This window comes from Lithobates pipiens, unplaced genomic scaffold, assembly GCF_037356315.1.
Source record: "Lithobates pipiens isolate NorthernLeopardFrog02 unplaced genomic scaffold, aLitPip1_a1.2 Scaffold_13, whole genome shotgun sequence".
NCBI classification, from domain to species: Eukaryota; Metazoa; Chordata; class Amphibia; order Anura; family Ranidae; genus Lithobates; species Lithobates pipiens.
The window spans coordinates 160,970,350-160,993,657 of record NW_027507718.1 but is presented as its reverse complement, the minus strand read 5'-3'; the positions used below and the strand labels follow the sequence as shown (position 1 = coordinate 160,993,657).

The 23,308-nt window shown below is 47.4% G+C and overlaps 1 protein-coding gene across 2 annotated transcripts in view; it reads right to left on the bottom strand.

Annotated features, from left to right (window-relative positions):
- The window catches only part of UBXN6 (UBX domain protein 6), a 347,069-nt gene that overhangs the window by 251,322 nt on the left and 72,439 nt on the right, over nt 1–23,308 (bottom strand). For both annotated transcript variants that reach the window (XM_077475772.1, XM_077475773.1), the window contains exons 5-6: nt 4,155–4,274; nt 3,942–4,039 (exon numbers count right to left, since the gene is read on the bottom strand). In XM_077475772.1, the coding sequence (XP_077331898.1) occupies nt 3,942–4,039; nt 4,155–4,274 (218 nt within the window). The remainder of the gene's footprint in view (nt 1–3,941; nt 4,040–4,154; nt 4,275–23,308) is intronic.

The following is a 23,308-nucleotide window of genomic DNA, read 5'->3' as shown; positions in this document are numbered from 1 at the left end:
ATACAATGACATCTTTGAGAACCGGTCAACCACCATAAAGATAACAGTGTTGCCTTGGGAGTTGGGTAATGCCACAATGAAATCCATAGACAGGTGGGTCCAGGGCCTCTCTCCATTGGGTATGGGTTGTAGGAGGCCCACTGGAAGGTGTCGTGGAGTCTTACTCTAAGCACACACAGAACAGGCAGCTACGAAGGCAGTTACATCAGCCCGTAGGCTAGGCCACCAGAATTGTTGGGAAATGGCCCAAATGAGTTACCATTCTCCCAAGGCAGCTGGTCATCCTGGGAAGAGTTAAGTCTGGAGCATGGCAGTATGGAGACTCTCTGGGACAAAGCGGCGGTCACAAGGTTTATCATCAGGAGGAGCATGGACCTGAGCAGCAAGAATTGTGTCATCCAAAAGGAGAAGATTGGTGCGAACCGTAGCCAGGATACGATCAGGAGTCATCACAGGAACCAAAACTGACTGACTTGGAAGTGGAGGAAAATTGTTGTGACAAGGCGTCAGCCCTTACATTCTTAGAATGAGACAATGCAATTAAAACTCGACAAGAAAAGAGCCCATTGCGCCCTTCTGGGAGAGGGGTGCTTAGCCTCAGATAAGAATGTGAGATTCTTATGGTCAGTAAGAATAAGAACGGGCACAGTGGTACCTTCAAGGAGATGTCTCCATTCTTTCAGGAATAAAATGAGCGCCAACAGCTCTCTGTCACCAATCTCATAATTGCACTCAGAGTTAGGACGTTGAGACCGAAGCGTGCCAACTCCAGTCTCAGAAGCATCAAGTTCTAGGATAAAAGGCAACATAGGATCAGGATGTGCCAACACAGGAGCAGAAACAGAGGCAGCCTTGAGTGTCTCAAAGGGCTTAATGGACGCCGGAGACCAACTCTGTTGGTTACCGTCCTTTCTGGTCATATCAGTCAGGGGCTTGACCAGAGACGAGAAGTTACGAATAAACTTCCAATAATAGTTGGCAAAGCCCAGGAAGTGCTGCAGAGGACGTAAACTCACGAGTCAAGGCCACTGTAGGACAGTTTCTCTGGGTCCATCGAAAAAAACAGCAGTGGAAATGACATAGCCCAGGAACATTCACCTGTTCACGATGGAACTCGCACTTCTCCAGTTTACAATAGAGATTGTTCGCTCTTATGCCGTGTACACACGAGCAGACTTTGACGGACTAGGTCCGACGTTCTTTCTGACAGACTTTAGGCGGAGTTCCGACGGACTTTCTGAATGAACGGACTAAGCCACACACAAATCACATCAAAAGACATTGCTAAAATTACAGTACTCTTCCGGCAGGGAGGAGAGTGAAGAAGTGCACAGGACCTTGGATACCTTCCGGAAGCATGTCTCACTGCATTGTGGTGGCCAGGAGAGAACCTCAGCACGGAGCCAATCAAAAGAGGGGTTGTGCCTCTGTAACCAAAGATAACCAATAACAAGCGGAAACCTGGGTGAGGAAATAACTTGGAATTGGATTATCTCATGGTGAAGGGCCATGGACAAAGGAACAGTCTCATGAGTCACATGAGCAGGCTGTAGAGGTCTCCCTTCAAGAGCCTCATTGGCAAGTGGAGTGTCACGCAGCTGCAGCGGAATAGAGTGCTGTGATACAAAGGCAGCATCAATGAACCCAGAGTCGATTAGAGCCTGTATCTCGATGCACTCAGCCCAAGAAAGGGTGATCGAAACCAGGGGCTTATCCTTCTGGATAACTGGGGACGAAACGCCATCTAAGGTCTGTCCATGACAGGGCCTCAAGGTTCGGGCATTCCCTGGATGGGTAGGACAAGACTTCAAAAAGTGACCTGCCTGGCCACAATCTCTCCCTCCTCCTAAAGGCTCTCTCATCCGCAGAGAGACGCTTGAAGCTCAAGTGCATGGGTTCATCTTCACTAACCGACTCGATGCAAATAGGCATGGGAGGTAAGGGAGGCACAGGAGGCTTCCGCAAGCGCTCCTTAAGAGAGTCTCTTTCTCTGAGTCTGGAGTCAATGAGGATGGCAAACGAGATCAAGCTCTCTAGCTCAGTGGGTATATCTCGGGCTGCCATCTCATCCATGATGGAATCCGAGAGCCCATGAGAAAAAGTAGCCACGAGGGCCTCATTATTCCAAGCAACCTTTGCTGCCAGAGTACGGAATTCAATGGCATAGTCGGCAACAGGTCTCATACTCTGATGGACATGAGGCACTTGGCAGCAGAAGCGGAGCGTGGGGGAAAGCCAAATACCCTTTTAAAAGGAAGCCACAAAGTCAAAGTAACTCAAGACAACAGGTTTTTGCGTCTCCCATAGAGGGTTTGCCCAGGCCCAGGCTCTAACAGAAAGCAAAGCTATCACAAAACCTACTTTGCTTCTGTCCATGGGAAACGCCTGGGGCAGCATCTCAAAGAAAATCTCAACCTGGTTGAGAAACCCTCTGCACTGAAATGGATCCCCCCCCCAAATCGCTGGGGAAGTGGAGCGGAACCAGACATAACTCTTAGAAGCAATACTCGAGGCGGGTGCCTGCAGAGATTGGCGCAGCAGCAGGGACGGCCTGCAACTCCGGTTGTACCAGAGCAGCCACAGTGGGGGATTCCAGATGAGCCATGCAACTCAGGAGCGTCTGTAACGCTATGGCAAACTGATACATGCAGTGATCTTGCTCATCCAAATCTGGAAAAAATATTACCAACAAGTGGATTGACTGTATCTTCTGAATTCCTTTGCCTACTGTCAGAAACCATGAACCAGACAGACGGGAGTACAATTAAATCCCACTTGTTTATTAATAAAAAAGGTAAAAAGAGTAAGCGTTGCCAAAGCATAGCCAGAGTCCAGTAAACGGATCGAGTGGTCAGCCAGGCCAGAGTTCAGTAACCAAATTGGGTAATCAGCCAGGCCAGAAGTCAGGGACCCAAGTAGAGGAACAGCAAGCAGGATAAGGAGCCAGAAGGGATGTCAGCAAACCAGTCTAAGCAGGAACGCAGGAGATGGTTTCTTGTGATGTGACCAAGGCAGAGATGAAGTGAGCTGGATAGCTTTAAGTAGGCAGGTCAGACGAGCAGGATCAGGAACAGCTGGGTAACTGCGGAGAGAGATGAGAGCTGGCAATTAGGCGACAGCTGAGCAGCCAGCCCAGAGAAGGAAGGGCTAAGCCAGCCCTGACACTCTGCTGCTACTGATCTCAGAGCATGGTGGGGACTTCTAGCATTTTGATTAGCTCATCTGCCCAGCTGAGTTCTTGAGAGTAAGGATGAGCTCAGGCGTGTTCGCATACGCCATGTGCAGAGCCCGCCAGGAAGTCGGTGCAACGATGGGCGGCTACAGAGATCGGGCAATATCTCGCTGCCTGTGATTAGCGCAGCGCTGCTCCGACTTCCTGGCGGACTCTGCACGTGGCGTATGCGAACACGCCTGAGCTCATCCCTACTTGACAGCAAGATCATTTCAAGTATGTAAATGTTGTTCAAGCACCTACTGTTTGTATAAAAACTATGTATAAACACCTTTTTTTCACATTAAATCTTTTATGGAAAAAAAAAAATACATATATATCCAACTTGGGGAACCCTAAACAACATTCCTGCTCCCTAATCCCTTTTCCTAGACTTTTCCTTCCACACCCTTCCTCCAGAAACCCATCCCCACATTTTTTATATTTTGCTTCCTTTTCTTCTTTTTGTTTTATACTTCCCTGAGCCAGTATGCCATGTTGAAAAGTGACATACTATGCTGGGAATAAGCCATCTTCAGCTATTATTATGGATGTCAGTTTACTTCAAACTTCCTGACCTGTCTTTTGCGGATTACTCAACACACAACAAATTATTGTTCATGCCCTAGAAACTTTGTATAAATAAACACATTACATAAAAATACATAAAGGGAATCATGCATCACCAATAATATTATATTTTCAAAGAAATACCAGAATGCTTGTTTACTTTGTTATAGTCTCAACGCCCACTTTAACTTTGGCTTGATCCTTATCAAGTGTGTACATCTTCATAATTGATGCAGTAATTGGATCAGTATGTGAAAGCTAAGAAAAAAAACAGGACAAAACATGAAAAGCAGGGCAGTACATTTGGGTAAATCATCAAAACAAGCTATTTAAAAATTGTTAAATTGTCTAAAATTTATATGCCTGCACTTACCAACTCTATGGATTTCCTAATGTGTGATTCTTTTTCCTCTTTTCTTAGGATCTCTCCAGTTACTGGGCATCTGAACAGAATATTACACACCGTAGATTCCTTTTCAGGTGCAGACATACTCTGTCAAAAAACAAAAAAAAACTTAAATTTTTTTTCCTGGACATTAACCACCTTAATACAGGGCACTTAAACCCCCTTCCTGCCCAAGCCATTTTTCAGCTTTCAGTGCTGTCGCACTTTGAATGACAATTGCGCGGTCATGCTACACTGTAACCTTGTGAAATTGTTATTTTCTTCACACAAATAGAGCTTTCTTTTGGTGGTATTTAACCACTTGCCTACTGAGCACTTAAACCGCCCCCCTCCTGCCCAGATAAATTTTTGTCTTTTTTCATACAAATGGAGCTTTCTTTTGGTGGCATTTGATCACCTCTTTTTTTTTTTTTGCGCTATAAATGAAAAAAGACCGAACATTTTGAAAAAACAACAAAAAAAAATGTGTTTCTTTGTTTCTGTGATAACATTTTGCAAATTCATTTTTCTTCATGGATTTTGACCACAATCTATACTGCTACGTATCTTTGGTAAAAATAACCCAAATTAGTTGATATTAATTGGTCTTTGTGAAAGTTAGAGAGTCTACAAGTTGTGGTGCAAATCATAAAAAAACTGATCACACCTGATGTACTGGTGGCCCATCTCATTTCTTGTGACCCGAACAAGCCAGGAAAGTACAAATACTCACCAAATGACCCCTTTTTGGAAAGTAGATATTCCAAGGTATTTAGTAAGACGCATGGCGAGGTTGTTGTAATTTTTTCCCACAATTCTTTGCAAAATGAAGATTTTTTTATTTTTTCCCCACAAAAATGGTCATTGTAATAGGTTCTCACATGGCATGTGTATACCACAAATAATGCCCCAAAATACATTCTGCTACTCCTCCTGAGTATTACGATACCACGTGTGGGACTTTATCACAGCCTGGCTACATAGAGAGGCCCAACATGCAGGGAGCACCGTCATGTTCTAGGAGCATAAATTACACATCGAACTTGTTGAATACCTATTGCACTTTTGAAGGCCCTGGAGCACCAGGAAAATTACACGTGATGCTGATGTGGCACCAATTGCAGATGGCACTAATATGCGGCACTGATGACAGATGGCACTAATACGTGGCAATGATGACACCTGACACTGATGACAGATGGCACGTGACACTAACAGGTGCCACTGATGACAGATGGCACTGGGGACAGGTGGCCCTGACAGGTGGCACTGGGGACAGGTGGGCTTGCGTTTCACTGTGTGAGTGTTTCACTGACACTGCAGCCATTTGCTCTCCCTCTTCACACGCTGTCTCTGTGTGAGGAGGGAGAGCTGGCGATGAGAGGGGATCTCATAGGTTTACATATGAGATCAAATAAAAAAAAAAGTAAGCTGCGCTAAATCTCACATAAACCAAGGCCAGAGCCCACCATGTGTAAATAAGTGATGTGACAATAAATTGTGAGCTTTGTCAAGCCACTAACTATTAAATAATAAAAACCCAATCATAAATAATTAACATACAAATAATGTGGCACTAAACCATAGATTCTGTTTCACCCCTAACATATGGGACAGAAACACCAACCCTGATATTGAACAATAAAAATTCTGGAAACCCCCAGTGAATGAATTAGGAAGTCTCTATACAGATAAAAATAAAGTGAAATATCGAAGTAGTGATGGGCCTGGATGACGCAATTTTGTTGCGAAACGCGTAGGGATGAGCGATGCGCTAATGTCACCCCGTGTTTGGGAACATATCCAGGAAGGACGGGTCTGTCCGTGTGCGTCTGGCCGGCGCAACGGACTTAAGGCTGATGATTTCTGTATACACTGTAAGTGCAATTTTATTTTTGGGATTTTAGTAATAAAAGGTTTTTACACTATTTGGAGCTTTATTTCTCTTTCATGGTATTGGTGCATTCCTCTTGAGCCCCTTCAAATATATGGGAGAGATTCTGTGGAAGTGTTTCCAGCAACCTACATATTAAAGCGGTGGTGTAAGGAGAGCATCAAGGATTTCTTTGGAGTGGGAGACAATCATATTTACACGCCTTCTGTGACCCTCTGTAGTGGGGGGTCATGAATTTTCGGTAAGAGGCAAATTCAGATATACGGTGGTGGATTGAGCACTGTCCATTTGTGGAGGACCTTATTCACATATGATTTATTATATACGGACTACTTCGATATTTCACTTTATTTTTATCTGTATAGAGACTTCCTAATTCATTCACTGGGCGTTTCCAGAATTTTTATTGCTCAATATCAGGGTTGGCGTTTCTGTCCCATATGTTAGGGGTGAAACAGAATCTATGGTTTAGTGCCACATTATTTGTATATGTTTATTATTTATGATTGGGTTTTTATTATTTAATAGTTAGGGGCTTGACAAAGCTCACAATTTATTGTCACATCACTTATTTACACATGGTGGGCTCTGGCCTTGGTTTATGTGAGATTTAGTGCAGCTTAAATTTTTTCTTTAGTCTTATTTCTGTAGTTATGTAATACAGTTAAGCCGCAGCTGAATCTGGTCCTTTGAGACCAATTTATATTTATTTGTGGTTCACCTTAGCGCAGTTTTTTCTTTTTTCTATTACATAAGATCACCTCTCAGACACGCCGATCGAGTGCTAAATGGCCGCTGTTATTGGCCATTTAGTACGATCTGTGATTGGCTGTGTCCAAGCGACACAGCCAACACAGAACTTCCCCGATGCGCGCCCACGGCGGCGTGCAGAGGGGAAGTAAACAGGAGGATGTCCAGGGACGTCCAACCTGGCAGTTAGCGTCCGCGCTGTAGCCGTCTTTTGGCTATAGTGTGGGCGCAAAGTGCTTAATCACTCCTGGGTTATTTTTTTCCTAGGAAAAAAAAAAAAAAAAAGAAGGGGGGGGGGATAGATGTTAAACTTCCCCCAAACTTGACACAATACACAACCCGGTCTATGTCAACATACCATGAACAGTTCAGATCATTTGGTACACATCAAAAGTTATTCACATTAAGCTATATTTTATAATCCAGAAACATTTAACCACTTCAGCCCCATTGTTCAAACCACACATAAGAGGTATTGCCGAGATTGTTCGCGTGAGAGCAATAATTCTAGCAAAAGACGACCTCTGTAACTCAAAACTGGTAACCTTTCAAAAATGTCTTAACAGCTGCATAGTTAGTCAGGTTGAAAAAGGACACAAGTCCATCTAGTTCAACCATAAAAAAAAAAAAAAAAAAAAAAATATTGTACAGTCCAATATACTAAATTCTATACCCAAAGTTGATCCAGAGGAAAGCATAAAACCCAGCAGAGCATGTTCCAATTTGCTGCAGCATGGGAAATAATGCCTTCCTGATACCCTAAGAGGCAATCAGATTTTCCATGGATCAACTTAACCTATAAATGTTAGTACCCAGTTATATTATGTACATTTAGGAAAGTATCCAGGCCTTTCTTAAAGCTATCTACTGAGCTGGCCAAAACCACCTCTGGCGGGAGTCTATTCCACATTTTAACAGCTCTTATTGTGAAGAAACCTTTCTGTATTTAGCTCTTATTGTGAAGAAACCTTTCTGTATTTGTAGATGAAATTTATTTTTCCTCTAGACGTAAAGAGTGCCCCCGTGTCCTCTGTTGACCATACAGAAAATAACTCAACACCAAGTTCACTATATGGACCCCTTATATATTTGAACATGTTGATCATATCCCCCCTTATGCTCCTCTTCTCAAGAGTGAATAAATTCAGATTCCATTATCTTTCCTCAAAGCTGAGCTGTTCCATGCCTTTTATCAGTTTGGTTGCCTTTCTCTGCACTTTCTCCAGTACCCCGATATCCTTTTTGAGAACTGGTGCCCAAAATTGAACTGAATATGGTCTTACTAATGATTTGAACAGGGGCAAAATTATCGCTCTCTCTCTCTCTCTGGAGTCCATACCTCTCTTAATACAAGAAATGACTCGCTATGGAAACCGCAGCTTGGCATTGCATGTTATTATTGAGCTTAGGATCTACCAGAACCCCCAGATCCTTCTCCACTACGGATTCCCCCAGTTTCACTCCCCCTAGCATGTATGATGCATGCATATTCTTAGCCCTTAAGTGCATAACTTTACATTTCTCAACATTAAACCCCATCTGCAACATAGCCGCCCAATTAGTGCATTGAGGTCAGCTTGTAAATCGGAAACATCGTGTAAGGACGTTATTCCACTGCATAGCTTGGCGTCATCTGCAAAAACAGAAATGTTACTTTTGATACCAGACCCAATACCATTTATAAAAGATATTAAAAAGTAAGGGTCCCAACACTGAACCTCGGGGTACAGCACTGATAACCTTAGACCATTCAGAGTAAGAATCATTAACCACTACTCTCTGAATTCTGTCTTTTAGACAGTTTTCTATCCATTTAAAAACTGATATTTGCAAGCCTGTAGACTTTACCTTACACATGGGCTGTGTGTGCGAAACTATCGAATGCTTTTTCAAAATCCAACTATACCATGTCCACAGCCACTCCTACATAACTTGCTTTAACCCCTTAAGGACCAGGCCTAAGTTGCTTGCCACTCTATGAGCGGGCCCAATGTTGAAGCATGACATGTTGGGTATCAATTTACTCAGAGTAACATTAGCTTTCATAATCAAAAATTTGTATTTTTCCACCAAAAAATTAGTTTGCAAGACCTCTGCGCAAATACGGTGTAACAAAGTATTGCAACGACCACCATTTTATTCTCCAGGGCGTCTGATAAAAAAAAAATAATAATAATGTTTGGGGGTTCTAAGTAATTTTCTAGCAAAAAAAAAAAAATATAGGATTTTTTGTACTCACCATAAAATCCTTTTCTCTGTAATTCACTGGGTTGTCAGCCCTATAGCTGGAGATACTAGGCAAAGTTGTAACACAACACTTCAGAACTTTCAGTTCCGCCCAGGGGGCGGTCCCTAGGCTACAACCCCCACAGCCTGCCCTAGCAGACTCAGTACGTCAACAAGCAGTATAACGTAAAAGAGAAAAAAGGAGGGGCGGGTGCTGTGTCGGTCGGTGAATTACAGAGAAAAGGATTTTACGGTGAGTACAAAAAAATCCTATTTTCTCTTAGATTCACCGACCGAAACAGCTCCTCTCTAACAAAATGGGACGTCCCCAAGCAGTGCCAAAACAAAAAGTTGGGAAAAAACACAGCATAAAAACTTCATCCACCATGGCAAGTGGGAACTAGTGAAACTAAACCCACAAAAAAAATAAAAATAAAAACACACAGCAGTGTGTGGAAAAACACCACCAAATAACCGGGTATCCTCAACAGGAGTGATCCCCAAGACCGCAACATTGCGGAGGTAATGCAACAGTGTATAACATAAAACAGTACTGCATTTTTATTGAAAAAACTGGAAAAATGAGCTTGCATATCCAATTGCAACTAAACAGCGCCTGAAAAACTTAGCGGCCAAAACAGGCATCAGCCGATGCACCGACGTCTACCTTGTAGAACTTGGTAAATGTATGGACAGGTGACCAGGTCGCTGCCTTACACACCTGAGCGACCGTCGCTTGGTGTCGGAAGGCCCAAGACATTCCGATAGCCCTTGTAGAGTGGGCCGTGACCAGAAAGGGGGGCACCTGCCCCTTCAAGGCGTAGGCTTGTACTACAATCTGTCCGATCCACCTGCAAATGGTGGCCGAGGAGACCGCCATACCCTTCTTTGGACCAGCCACCGAAACAAACAGAGTCTGACTTCTGAAAGGGAGCCGTGGCAAATAAACCTTCAGAGCCCTAACCACGTCAAGAGCGTGAAGGGCCACCTCTTTGTTGTGTCCTAAACTGAAGCACCCCAATGGTAATAAAATGACCTCATTGATATGAAAAGCCGAGACCACTTTGGTAGAAAAGATGGTTGCGGACGCAACACCACCTTATCCCTGTGGATGACCAGATAAGGCGACTTGCGAGACAAGGCCGCCAATTCCGAAACCCTCCTGGCCGAGGTAATGGCCACTAGAAAGACCACTTTCTGGGAAAGAGTCAACAGGGGTATCTCCCTGATATTCTCAAACTGCGGTTTTTGAAGCACCGACAACACCAGGTTCAAATCCCATGGGGGTAACGGTGGGCGCACCGGAGGGACTACATGTCGTACCCCCTGAACGAAGGAACCCACTAAGGAGTGCGATGCCAGGGGTCGTTGAAAAAAAGACAGCCACGGCTGAGATCTGCCCCTTGATGGTGCTCAATGCCAATCTCTGGTCTACTCCTGGAGAAACAGGATCCTTGCTATGGAAAAGGAACACGGATGGCAACCATTCTCCTCACACATGAAGATGTAAGCCTTCCAGGTACGATGGTATATCTTCCGAGAAGAAGATTTTCGTGCCCTCAACATAGTTGGAATCACCGAGTCCGACAGACCTCGGTTCCTCAACACCTGGCTCTCAACTGCCATGTCGTTAAAGCCAGTGATGGTAAAGCAGGATGAAAAAAATCGGACCTTGAGACAGAAGGTTCTCTCGCAATGGCAGTCTTCAGGAAGCATCTGCCAGACGCACCAGATCTGCGTACCAGGGACGCTGAGGCCAATCTGGGGCCTCCAGTATCACTGGGATCCCCTCGGCTTCCACTCTGCGAAGCAGACGTGGCAACAATTTCAGTGGAGGAAAGGCGTAGATCAGCTGATACTGATCCCACGGGGCCACCAGAGCGCCTGACGCGTCTGCCCACGGATCTTTCTTCCTGGGCACAAATCTTGGCATCTTCCGATTGAGATGGGAGGCCAATAGATCCACATCTGGTGTTCCCCACTTCAGGCACAGCAGCCTGAACGTCTCCGGATGCAATGCCCATTCTCCTGGGTCCAGCATCTGCTGACTCAGATAGTCCACCTGCCAGCTGTTCACACCCGGGATGTAAATGGCCGACAGGGCCGGAACGTGACGCTCTGCCCACTGAAGTATGTGAGCGACATCCCGAGCAGCGGCTGCGCTTCTTGTTCCCCCTTGGTGAGTTATGTATGCCACCGCCGTGGCGTTGTCCGACTGAATCCTGATCGGACGCCCTTGAAGACTCACTGACCATGTCAGTCTGATCGCTCCCAATTCGAGTAGATTGATCCGCAACTCGGATTCTACCGTCGACCAGAGGCCCTGAGTCGACTGAACCCCTATCACTCCACCCCAGCCGGATAGACTGGCGTCCGTAGTGACCACCGTCCACAGAGGAAGGAACGATTTTCCGGACTGAAAGACCGGGGACCTCAACCACCAGATCAGAGAGTCCCTGACTGGTTGGCTCACCTGGATCTGTTGATCCAGAGACAACTGAGACTTGTCCCATTTTAACAAGATCTCCTTTTGCAGTACTCTGGTGTGGAACTGGGTGTAAGGTACTGCCTCGAAGGAGGCTACCATGAGCCCCAGTACTCGCATGCAAAACCGGAGCAACGACCACTTGCGGTTCATCAGCAGTTTCACCGTGGACCTGAGAGTCTGCAATTTGTCTGAAGGGAGAAAAACTCTCGCTTCCCTGGAGTCCAACAGCAAACCTAGGTACTCCAGATGCTGGGTCGGCACAATCACCGACTTCTTTAGGTTCAACAGCCACCCAAATTCTTGCAGGGTCTGCATGGTGAATGCCACATCCTCCTCTAATTCTGAGGCGGAAGATGCTCTCAGGAGGAGATCGTCCAGGTAGCCCATGATCGCGATCCCACGTTGTCTCAGCAAAGCCAATACTGGAGCCAATACCTTGGTAAAGAATCGGGGGGCTGATGCCAGACCAAAGGGAAGAGCCACAAATTGGTAATGGGCTTCCCCGACTGCAAAATGCAGAAACTTTTGATACCGAAGGCATATGGGTATGTGCAGGTACGCATCCTGGATGTCTAAGGATGCCAGGGAGTCCCCTTGATGGAGTGCAGCAGCTACTGAGCGAACCATTCTGAACCTCTGTACTTTCACAAAGTAATTGAGGGCTTTTAGAGCCAGGATTGGACGTACCCCTTCCTTCTTGGGGACTACAAACAGATTGGAGTAGAACCACTGGAAATGTTCTGATTCCGGAACAGGTACTATCACCCCACGATTCAGCAGGTCCCCTACCGTCCCCAAGAGGGCCTCCCGGTGGCCAAGAGAGGAACTCCATCTTGTAGCCGGAGGAAATCAGATCGCAGACCCACTGGTCGGAAAGCAGAGAGGCCCACCGGGCTGCAAACTCCCAAAGGCGACCCCCCACCCATTTCTCAAACATTCATGCGGTAGCACTTTTGCTCGCAGGCTTGCTCTTCCAGCGATGCTTTGGTCCTTCAGAGGTCATCCTGTCGGGCTGAGGACATTCGGTCGAAGCTCCAGGCAGAAGAAAAAGCAGTTTGTGTGCAGAAAATGAGGGCCCTTGCCTACGGTGTGGTTCCTTAGCCTTCCTGGCCTGGGGGGGAGTAAAATACTCTTACCACCTGTGGCATTTTTAATAATGTCATCAAAAAAGGCTCCAAAGAGCTGGTCGCAGAGGAAGGGAAGATCCATCAGGGCTTTTTTGGATGCCTGGTCAGCAGACCAGCATTTCAACCAAATCAGAGGCCTCAGCACCACTGTTGACACTGGAACCCTGGATAACAGAGGGAGGGTATCCAGGGCTGCGTCACAAACGTACTTTAGGCCTTGCACTAGTTGGTTTGCTAGTTCCACACAGACAGGAGAAGCCTGTTGCTCTCCCAATTCACAGTGGAACAGTTTTGCCCACTCAGTGTCTGCGACACAAGTGCGGATAACAGTGCTGGTCACATGGTTGACTCCACAACCCGTAAACAAGGCCTTGGCCTTCCCGTTTGTGGGATCCTTAAATGCATGAGTCCCCTCTACCGGGATCATGGTTACTTTGTTTAACCCCTTTTTGAGAAGGCTCTCCTCAAAGGTGTAGCGCACTGCCATGTATTTGAGGACCGAAAAAGGTCCGTTGCGGTTGACCACATTCCTTGTAAATTAACTTATTGAAATAACTCAGATACGGGAACACCTTAGGTGAACGGGCTGGCTTACAGGACCCAAAAGAGACCGCTACATTAGCAGAGGGATCTGCTGGCTCCTGAATCTTCAGGGTATCACGCACAGCTGTGATAAGTGCTCCAACAAGCACTTGGTCGCGCATTGATCCAGATGGGGATTCATCCTCACTGTCTGAATGGTCCTGGTCAGCGCCATCTGAAACGACAGAGCAGGGGTCACAAGCCTCAGCATGGCCCGAGTTTGCGTCAGTGCTCTCCCCAGAGGACGGGGGGCAGGGGGTGCTTTTTAGCACCTCTGCGCCCACGCACTGGCTCCATCTTGGCAACAAAGGAATTGAGGACCACCGACAAAGCGTCCAGGGGCACTGCACATTCTGTATGTGAGCCGGTTGCAATTGCCTGGATTTCGATGGAAGAAACACCAGTTTCTGAAGCCATGCTGACCCTACCCTGTCTGCCACCTGCTTAGGATTTAGGAGGGTGTGAACCATCACTGTCCTAACTGCTGCTGGTTGAGGGGCTCTTTCCCGCAGCACTCACCACCCTGACTGGTTCTGTGCTGTGCAGCAAGTAGTGCATGTGTTCCTTGTCAGCTCCCAGGTGCATAGGAAAACCCACTGTGTCATCCAGAGCTGCTACTTATGGTGCTGAAACCGATCTACAATGTGCTGGCCACCAAGCCAGTATAAGGACATAAAGCACAGAGAAAATGGCTGCCGGACTACAGGAAAGCATGCTGCTCCTAGAGACTGATCAAAAAACGTGCTCAGGCTTCAAGAAGATGGCCACTGGGCATCCAGTATAAAGGACAAAATCACAGGGAAAATGGCCGCCAAGCTACAGGAGAGCATGCTGCTCCTTGTCCTCACCTAAGATGGCTGCTGAACACTGATACAATGAAGGACAGTGACAGAAAATGGTGGTGAACAGCGCTGCAGGGATCACAGACACATGCTCAACAGACACCCCCAAGGAGAGAGAAAAACACACATCAGGGCAGGCCAGCCAGCTCAGCCCCCCCCCCCCCCCCAGGTGAGAGAGCTCCCCCCGGAGAGCCCCTGCACTTGACACACACACACACACACCGCTCAGAGGCCACATGCAGCATCCCCCACAGGGAGGGAAAATAGGGACAGGGAGAAAAGAGAGGGAGGAGAGGGACCCCCAAATCGACCTCCCAGGGAATGCCCAGCCCCACTGAGGCAGGGAGAGCTACACTTATCATTCCTGGACAAATTGGGTCATTCCATCACAGACCCACTCTCTGATCAGTACGGGGTGGCTGCTGGCCATGGCACACTGTGATGCAGACATCAGTAGCCCGGGCATATGTGTGCTCCGGAGCATTGCGCTCACTGGCCACCCCTGGAGCCTGAGGGGCATGTCGTGGCCGACCCAGCGCGTAGCTATGGTCTGCACACGCTCGATGGCCAGGCTGGGGAGGCTACAAGAATAAGGGTATCCAGCCTGTCACTCAGCCAGCTGTTGATAGCAGATCACAGGAATTTCATCTTGCACAAAAGGCAGAAAAAAAATCCCCAGACCGACGGGCCCGCGGGGTTCCTAGGTCCATCTCCTTCACTAGGCAGAAAGAAAAAAAACTGAGCTGCAGGAAGCAGGCTGGGGGGTTGTTAGTGAAGTTACTGCCCCTTGGGCGGAACTAGAAAGTTCTGTTTTTTTGTACATGTTAACATGTTCTGCCTAGTCCTCTCCTGAAGGTGGCTTAACAACTCGATAGTCTATAATAAAAGGAGCCGTGTCAGTGAGTGAATGTAAGAGAAATTTTATATTTTGCCACAAGTTGCGGGAAAATGTATTTATTTCTTGTTTTGCACAAAGTTATCACTAAATGAGAGAGAGAGATATAATATATATATATATATATATATACATACATATACATATACACACACACACACACATACACATACACACACACACACACAAACATGGCATTGTTATATGTGAAATTACACCCCAAAATACATTTTATCTACCTATCACAGTTATGGAGGCACTGGAATGTCCAGATAGCACAACCCCCCCCCCAAAAAAAAAGACCCCATTTTGGAAAGCCCAATGAATTTGCTTAGAGGCAAATTTATTTGAAAATGAAGAAAGAAAAGAAAAACATTATTTTTTCCTTCTTTTTTCAAATTTCAAAACTTTGTGACAAAAAGTGAGATCTGCAAAATACTCAACATGCCTCTCAGCAAATAGCATAGGGTGTCTATTTTCCAAAATGGGGTCATTTGGGGGGGGGGGGTGTGCTATCTGGGCATTTCATGGCCTCTGAAACTGATAGGTAGTGAGGAGTGAAAAAATGTATGCCTTTAGAAAGCCTGAAGGCGGTGATTGGTTTTCGGGGTCCTGTACGCAGTTAGACTGCCAAAAAGTCCCAGATATGTGATATCTCCGTACTTGGGAGAAGCAGCAGAAGGTATTTTTGGATGTAATTCAACATAGAACCATGCCATGTTTGAAAAATAGATCATTTGGTGACAACTTTGTGCAAAAAAAAAAAAAAATTGGCATTTTCCTGCAACTTGTGGCAAAATATAAAATATTCCATGGACTCAACAATGCCTATCAGCAAATAGCTTGTGGTGAATGCTTTCCAAAATGGGGTTATTTGGGGGAGGGTTTGTGCCATTTATGGCCTTTGAAACTTATAGGTAGTGAGGAAGGGAAATCACTATTTTACACCCTTAGAAAGCGAAGGTGGTGCTTGGATTTTGGGGTCTTGTATGCGGCTAGGCTCGCAAAAAGGCTCACACATGAGGCATTCCCATACTCAGGAGAAGCAGCAGAATGTATATTGGGGGCGCAATTCCACATATAAACATGGCATGTGTGAGAAATATATAATTTAGTGACAACTTTGAAAAATTACAAAAAAAACAAAAAACAAAACAAACACACACACACACACACACACACAACAAAATTACACAATCACTTGTGACAAAAAATAGGATTTTAAACCAGCTTACCTGTAAAATCCTTTTGCTTGATGTACATCAGTGGACACATAGCCCACATAGTAAGTACTACGGCTCTATCTGCTTATCAGGTGCTGGACACTGGCACGCCTCTTAAGGCGTGAACTTCCCCCATATAACCCCTCTCACTACTGGGAGTCCTCAGTTTTGTAGGCAAGCAATCAAAGTGTATAAGAAGGGAGGGACCTCTGTCCCCTGATGTACATCAAAGAAAAGGATTTTACAGGTAAGCGGTTTTAAAAATCCTATTTTCTTTTCTTACATTAGGGGACACAGAGCAGTAGTACTTACTACGTGGGATGTCCCATAGCAATGGCAACTGAAGGGAGGGAGTCATAGCAAAAAAGGAAGTCAGGGAACTTATACTGCAGCCTGCAGTACGATGCCCAAAGGCAGAATCATCCTGACCCTTAACATCGATTTGATAAAATCTGGTAAATGTATGAACTGAAGACCATGTTGCAGCTTTACAGATCTGAACCACAGAGGCCTGATGATGCACTGTCCAGGAGGTACCAATCACCCTGGTAGAGTGTGCCTAAATATGAAAAGGAGGAATCTTCCTCTTTAAACCATAAGCCTGCACGATGACTTGACAAATCCACTTGGCAATAGTGGATCTAGATGCTGCCTGTCCTCTCTTTGGACCATCCGGCAGAATAAACAAAATATCTTTTTTTATGAATCTGAGCGGTCACTTTTAAATACACTCTGGCCACCCTTACTACATCAAGGGAATGTAGCAACCTCTATTCCCTAGATTGAGCCTCTGGGAAGAATGAAGGAAGAACAATATCTTGGTTTAAGTGAAACCCTGTCACTACCTTTGACAGGAATTCAGAATGAGGGTGTAAAATCACCTTATCCTTATGCATAATCAGATATGGCTCCTTACAAGATAGAGCCGCTAGTTCAGAAACTCTTCTGGCAGAAGAAATGGCAACCATAAATACTATCTTTCTGGTCAACGGAACCAAGGGAATCTTCCATAAAGGTTCAAAGGGCTGCTTTTGTAAAGCTGACAGGAACAAGTTCAAATCCCAAGGATTTAGGGGTGTGTCTTGATCAGAGAACTGATCCATGTTACCCCTTGCACAAAGCTACGTACTAAAGAGTGAGAAGCTAAAGGCCACTGAAGGAACACTGACCAGGCCGAGATCTGGCACTTGATGGTATTCAAGGCCAGATTCATCTCTAATCCTATCTGTAGGAATTAAAGAATGCTACCTATAACATATTTCCTGGGGTGCCAACCCCTGGACCCGCACCAGGCAGCATATGCCTTCCAGACTCTATAGTAGATGATCCTGGAAGCTGGCTTCCTGGCATTAAATCAAGGTAGATATGACTGAAGGAGATAACCCATGACCCCTTAAGATGTGGGTCTTAATAGCCAGATGGTCAAATTTAGTGCCTGTAAGGTAGGATGGAATACCGGACCCTGAGAAAGAAGGTCCGGCCATAATGGCAGAGTCCAGGAAACTCCTACTGGCATCCTTATGATCTCGGCGAACCAAGGCTGTCTGGGCCACAAGAATCACCTCCCTTTGTGCCTGCGAAGAAGACGCGGAAGTAGCAGGACTGGAGGAAATGCATAGATCAGAGAAAACTGATCCCTTGTCCTTGACACAAAGTTGACGACTTTGTTGTTGAATATGGATGCAAACAGGTCCACTTCCGGTGTACCCCATCTCTGACATATTGCAAGAAAGATGTCAGGGTCAAGAGACCACTCTCCTGGAAACAGTTGTTGGTGGCTCAAGTAGTCCGCCTGCCAATTCTATATCCCGGGAATGAACACTGCCGTAGGCAAGGAACGTTGTGTTCTGCCCAAGACAAAACATGATTCACCTCTCTCTGGGCTGCACGACTCCTCGTGCCCCCCTGGTGATTGATGTAAGCCACAGCCATGGTGTTGTCGGACTGAATGCTGACAGGACAGCCCTTTAGTCTGGCCATCCAGGCTCTTAAAGCCAGATGGATTGCCTGAATTTCCAAAATATTGATAGGCAAGGTCCTTTCCAACCTGGACCACCTTCCCTGGACAGAATCCTCTTCCAGGACCGTTCCCCAGCCTGAAAGACTGGCATCTGTGGTTACTACCTTCTGTGATTGGAAGGCAGAAATGTCCTTACCTTCTGAATGTTGCTGGACATCAGCCACCAATTTAGGCTCGGACGTACTTCAGGAGCAAGCTGAATCGGAAAATCTAAGGCCTGAACCTTTTTGTTCCAGGCTGACAGGATTGCGCTTTGTAACAATCTTTAATGAAACTGTGCATAAGGGACGGCCTCGAAGGAGGCCACCATCTTCCCCAATCTCATGCACAACCGAATTGAAGGCTTTTTCTTTGCCTTGATGACATGAATTAGTTCTACAATGGATCTGATTGTCTTTGGAGGTAGAAATACCTTTCCCTGCCTGGTATCTATGATTAGTCCCAGGTACTGTACTCTCCTTGATGGCCTCAAGGATGACTTTTCTAGGTTGAGAACCCAGCCTAGAGATTCCAAGTAGTTTACTGTCGTCACTAGACCGTGGTCTAACCTGGAAACCAAATGATCTACTAAGAGTAGGTCGTCCAAATAGGCTAGGACCATTATGCTCTGCGCCCTTAACCTGGCTAAAGCAGGAGCCAGAATATTTGTGAATACTCGAGGAGCTGTGGCTAGACCGAATGGCAGGGACTGAAAGTGATGGTTTTCTACTTTGAAGCGTAGAAACCTCTGGTGAGCGGGAAATATTGGTACATGAAGATAGGCACCCTTGATATCGATTAAAGTCAAAAATGATCCTCCTTGGAGGATGGCTACTACAGACAGAATTGATTCCATGCGGAAGGATCGGATGCACAAGTGCAGATTTAAGCCGCGTACACACGGGGCGGACTGTCTTGCCAACTTAGTCCGTCAGACAATCCGACGGACAGTCCGTCATACTTTCGAATGAACGGACTTGACCATACACACCACTTTTTGAGCGGACTAATACGGCGTACTAAGTCCGCCATACTATCCACCCTACTTTTGAAATGAACGGACTCGCCCACACACGCGGAGGAAAGTCCGCTCGTTTCGAGCGCGTCTCCAGGTAGGCGGGGCCCGCGAAGGAGACGTCGCTGGCCCCGCCGCCTGGTATGGACTTAAAGGGGAACCCCAACGCCGAAAAAAAATCGGCGTGGGGCCCCCCCCCCCCCCAAGTCCACAACTGACCCTTGTCCGAGCACGCTACCCGGCCGGCCAGGAAAGGGGGGCGAGCGAACGCCCCCCCTCCTGAGCCGTACCAGGCCGCGTGCCCTCAACATGGGGGGTGCCTTGGGGAAGGGGGGCCGCGCGGCCCCCCCACCCCAAAGCACCTTGTCCCCATGTTGATGAGGACAAGGGCCTCTTCCCGAAAACCCTGGCCGTTGGTTGTCGGGGTCTGTGGGCGGGGGGCTTATCGGAATCCGGGAGCCCCCTTTAATAAGGGGGCCCCCGGATACCGGCCCCCCACCCTATGTGAATGAGTATAGGGTACAATGTACCCCTACCCATTCACCTGTAAAATAAAAGTACAAAAAAAAACACAACACACGAGATAAAATACTTTATTGCACAGCTCCGGGGGTCTTCCGTCTTCGGGGGTCTCCTCGCCGGACTCCTCCGCTATCTTCTTGTAGCTCTTTTGCTAGCGGAGGAGTCCGGCTTTCTTCCTCGACTTCGGGGGTCTTGTCCCCCTCTTCGGTTCTTCTGCCGGGCCACCGCGCCTTCTTATAGCTCTTTTACAGGCGGTGGCCCGGTCTTCTGTCGCCGCCGTCGCCTTCCGTTCTTCTTCTTCTTCTTCTCCAGGAGATGTTGCCTCGACGATCTCTCCGGCCGGAATGCCAGGGACGCACTGCGCGGCCACTTATATAGGGACAAGGGGCGGTGTCACATGGCTTTATGTCACATGGGTTGGTCACATGGGTTGATGTCACATGGGGACTATGACATCGTAAGGGGGCGGGGTCACCATGTGACACCAACCCATGTGACATAAAGCCATGTGACACCGCCCCATTGTCCCTATATAAGTGGCTGCGCAGCGCTTCCCTGGCATTCCGGCCGGAGAGATCGTCGAGGCAACATCTCCTGGAGAAGAAGAAGAACGGAAGGCGGCGGCGACAGAAGACCGGGCCACCACCTGTAAAAGAGCTATAAGAAGGCGCGGTGGCCCGGCAGAAGAACCGAAGAGGGGGACAAGACCCCCGAAGTCGGGAGAAGAGGCCGGCGGCGAGGAAGAAAGCCGGACTCCTCCGCTAGCAAAAGAGCTACAAGAAGATAGCGGAGGAGTCCGCGAGAAGACCCCCGAAGCTGTGCAATAAAGTATTTTATCTCGTGTGTTGTGTTTTTTTTTGTACTTTTATTTTACAGGTGAATGGGTAGGGGTACATTGTACCCCATACTCATTCACATAGGGTGGGGGGCCGGTATCCGGGGGCCCCCTTATTAAAGGGGGCTCCCGGATTCCGATAAGCCCCCCCGCCCGCAGACCCCGACAACCAACGGCCAGGGTTGTCGGGAAGATGCCCTTGTCCTCATCAACATGGGGACAAGGTGCTTTGGGCTGGGGGGCCGCGCGGCCCCCCCTTCCCCAAGGCACCCCCCCATGTTGAGGGCACGCGGCCTGGTACGGCTCAGGAGGGGGGGCGCTCGCTCGCCCCCCTTTCCTGGCCGGCCGGGTAGCGTGCTCAGACAAGGGTCTGTTGTGGACTTGGGGGGGACCCCCACGCCGATTTTTTTCGGCGTTGGGGTTCCCCTTTAAGTCCATACCAGGCGGCGGGGCCAGCGACGCCTCCTTCGCGGGCCCCGCCTACCTGGATACCCGCTCGAAATGAGCGGACTTTTCTCCGGGTGGGAAAAGTCCGCTCATTTCAAAAGTACGGCGGACTGGCACACACACGGGCGGATTGTCCGCCGAAATGCGAGTCCGACGGACAGTATTACGGAAATTCCGAAATACTTAGTCCGCCAGACTGCACGCGGAAAAAGTCCGCTGAAGCCCACACACGAGCGGACTGTCCGCTGAAATGTGTTTCGGCGGACTAAGTAGGCCAGACAGTCCGCCCGTGTGTACGCGGCTTTAGATCTGAGATCTAAAATAGGTCTTCCCAGTTTTGGGACTGTGAAGAGGTTTGAATAAAAACCTGTGCCCTGTTCCTCTAAGGGAACCTCTGATATGACTGTCTTGGCTAGCAGATGGTCCAGTGCTAGGAGAGACAACTTCTGTTCTGGGTCCTTGGGAACCCCTGACCTGACTGGGGAGACGGCAAAACTCGGAACTCTAGTTTGTAACCTAGAGATACTGCAGAAGCCAACCATTTGTCCTGACATTGCTCCTGCCAGATCTTTGAAAATTGCAGGAGCCTTCCACCCACCCGAGCGAATGGGGGTGCCCCTTCATAAGGAGGCTTTAGTACTCTGCTTGGTGGGCTTCTTTCCCCAAGATCTTTTCAGACCTTGGTGCTGTCCCTGGGGTTTCCCCCTTGAACCTGACGGCTGAGGCCGTCGAGACTGCCTAGAGGCTGATCTCCCTCATACAGGAGAAGAATTAAATGTCTAACATTTCTTCTTTACTGGCAACAGAGAGCTTTTGCCATTGAAAATCTTTTGTAAGGATTTAGCCAAATCTTCTCCGAATAGCAGTTAACCATGAAAAGGGAAACTGGCTACGAGCTTCTTACACTGTGCTTCGGCTGACCAACTCTTAAGACAAAGAACTCTGCGAGAATGCACTAGTCCCAACATCAGACGTGAAATCTGAATGGACGCATCTATCATAGCATCTACTGTGAAACAGTGCATCTGCTAAATCAGCGTACTGCTGAACCTGTTCAACAGGTAAAAATGTAAGCATTTCCTCAAATTGCTCCTTAATGGCCAGGGATACACCCATTGCGGGCCAGAACCGGCTGCACTGCTGTACTTGCTAAAGCAATCTGGTTCTTAGAAAGGTGCTCCAGCTTCTTAACCACTGAGTCCTTCAACATGAGTGCATTATCAACCGGACATGTGAGATTCTTATTTACGGAGGTAATCGCAGCATCAACCGCTGGAACCCCCCATTTCTTATAGAAATCCTCTTCCATAGGATAGTTTGGCAAACCTCTTAGAAGGATAAAACTGCTTATCTGGATGCTCCCACACTGCGTACATAAGCTTTCTTAGCGACGCATGGATAGGAAAGGCATCTCCAGCCGGAGGAGGTTTTAATGATCCTAACTTAGAGATGGGATCAGAAGCCTGCGCTGCAGGTAGAAAAAAGGTTGACCGAACCAACCCAGTGAGAGCATGCACAAGCGAGCTTTCTTGCGGTGATACTCCTTCAGTGTTAGGATCCTCAGAAGAGGATAAGCCAGTATCTTACATATCTTTAGGAAGATCTGCCTGATCCCCGGCATCATGAACCTCCAGAGGAGGATCTTGAGCACTTGAAGGGGATCTACTGCATTTAACCCCGCTCTGAAGGGATAAAAATCGCATCAAGCTTTTTCTTTAAGCCAGCAATGGTAAAGGACAACAACACTTCACGTGTGACATACTCAGGGGCTGAAGAACAGCTTCCCCTAGGGCTCAATCTGACCGGCCGCAACACTCTCAGAAGAGGAAGACATTCTTTTAGACAGGGTCTTAGTTTGTTGTGACCCCCTAGAACCCTTAGAGGAGTTCCTGGCCCCCTTGCCACTCATAGCTTACAGTAAAAAGTGGAGGCACTACCAGCAAAATAATGCAACACTTGCTAGGCTATAGTACAGTACAATAACTGCTATTAGTCCTAACTATACAGTAAAATGTTGTCAATCAAAAGGGAGATGCCTGTGTCAGCAAACCTGACCAGCAACCACTCTGCTGTCCCTCCACCGCCAGACTGCAACTTTGCCTGTGTAGTTTAAAATACTTCCTCCACGTGAGGCCGGCATCTGATTACTGCCCGTGGAGCTCAGGACACACTTACTTACATGTGCCCAACACCTTAGACACTAGCAAAAAAAAACTGAGGACTCCCAGTAGTGGGAGGGGTTATACGGGGGAAGTTCACGCCTTAAGGCTAGGTATAGGAGGGAGTCATCCGCATAT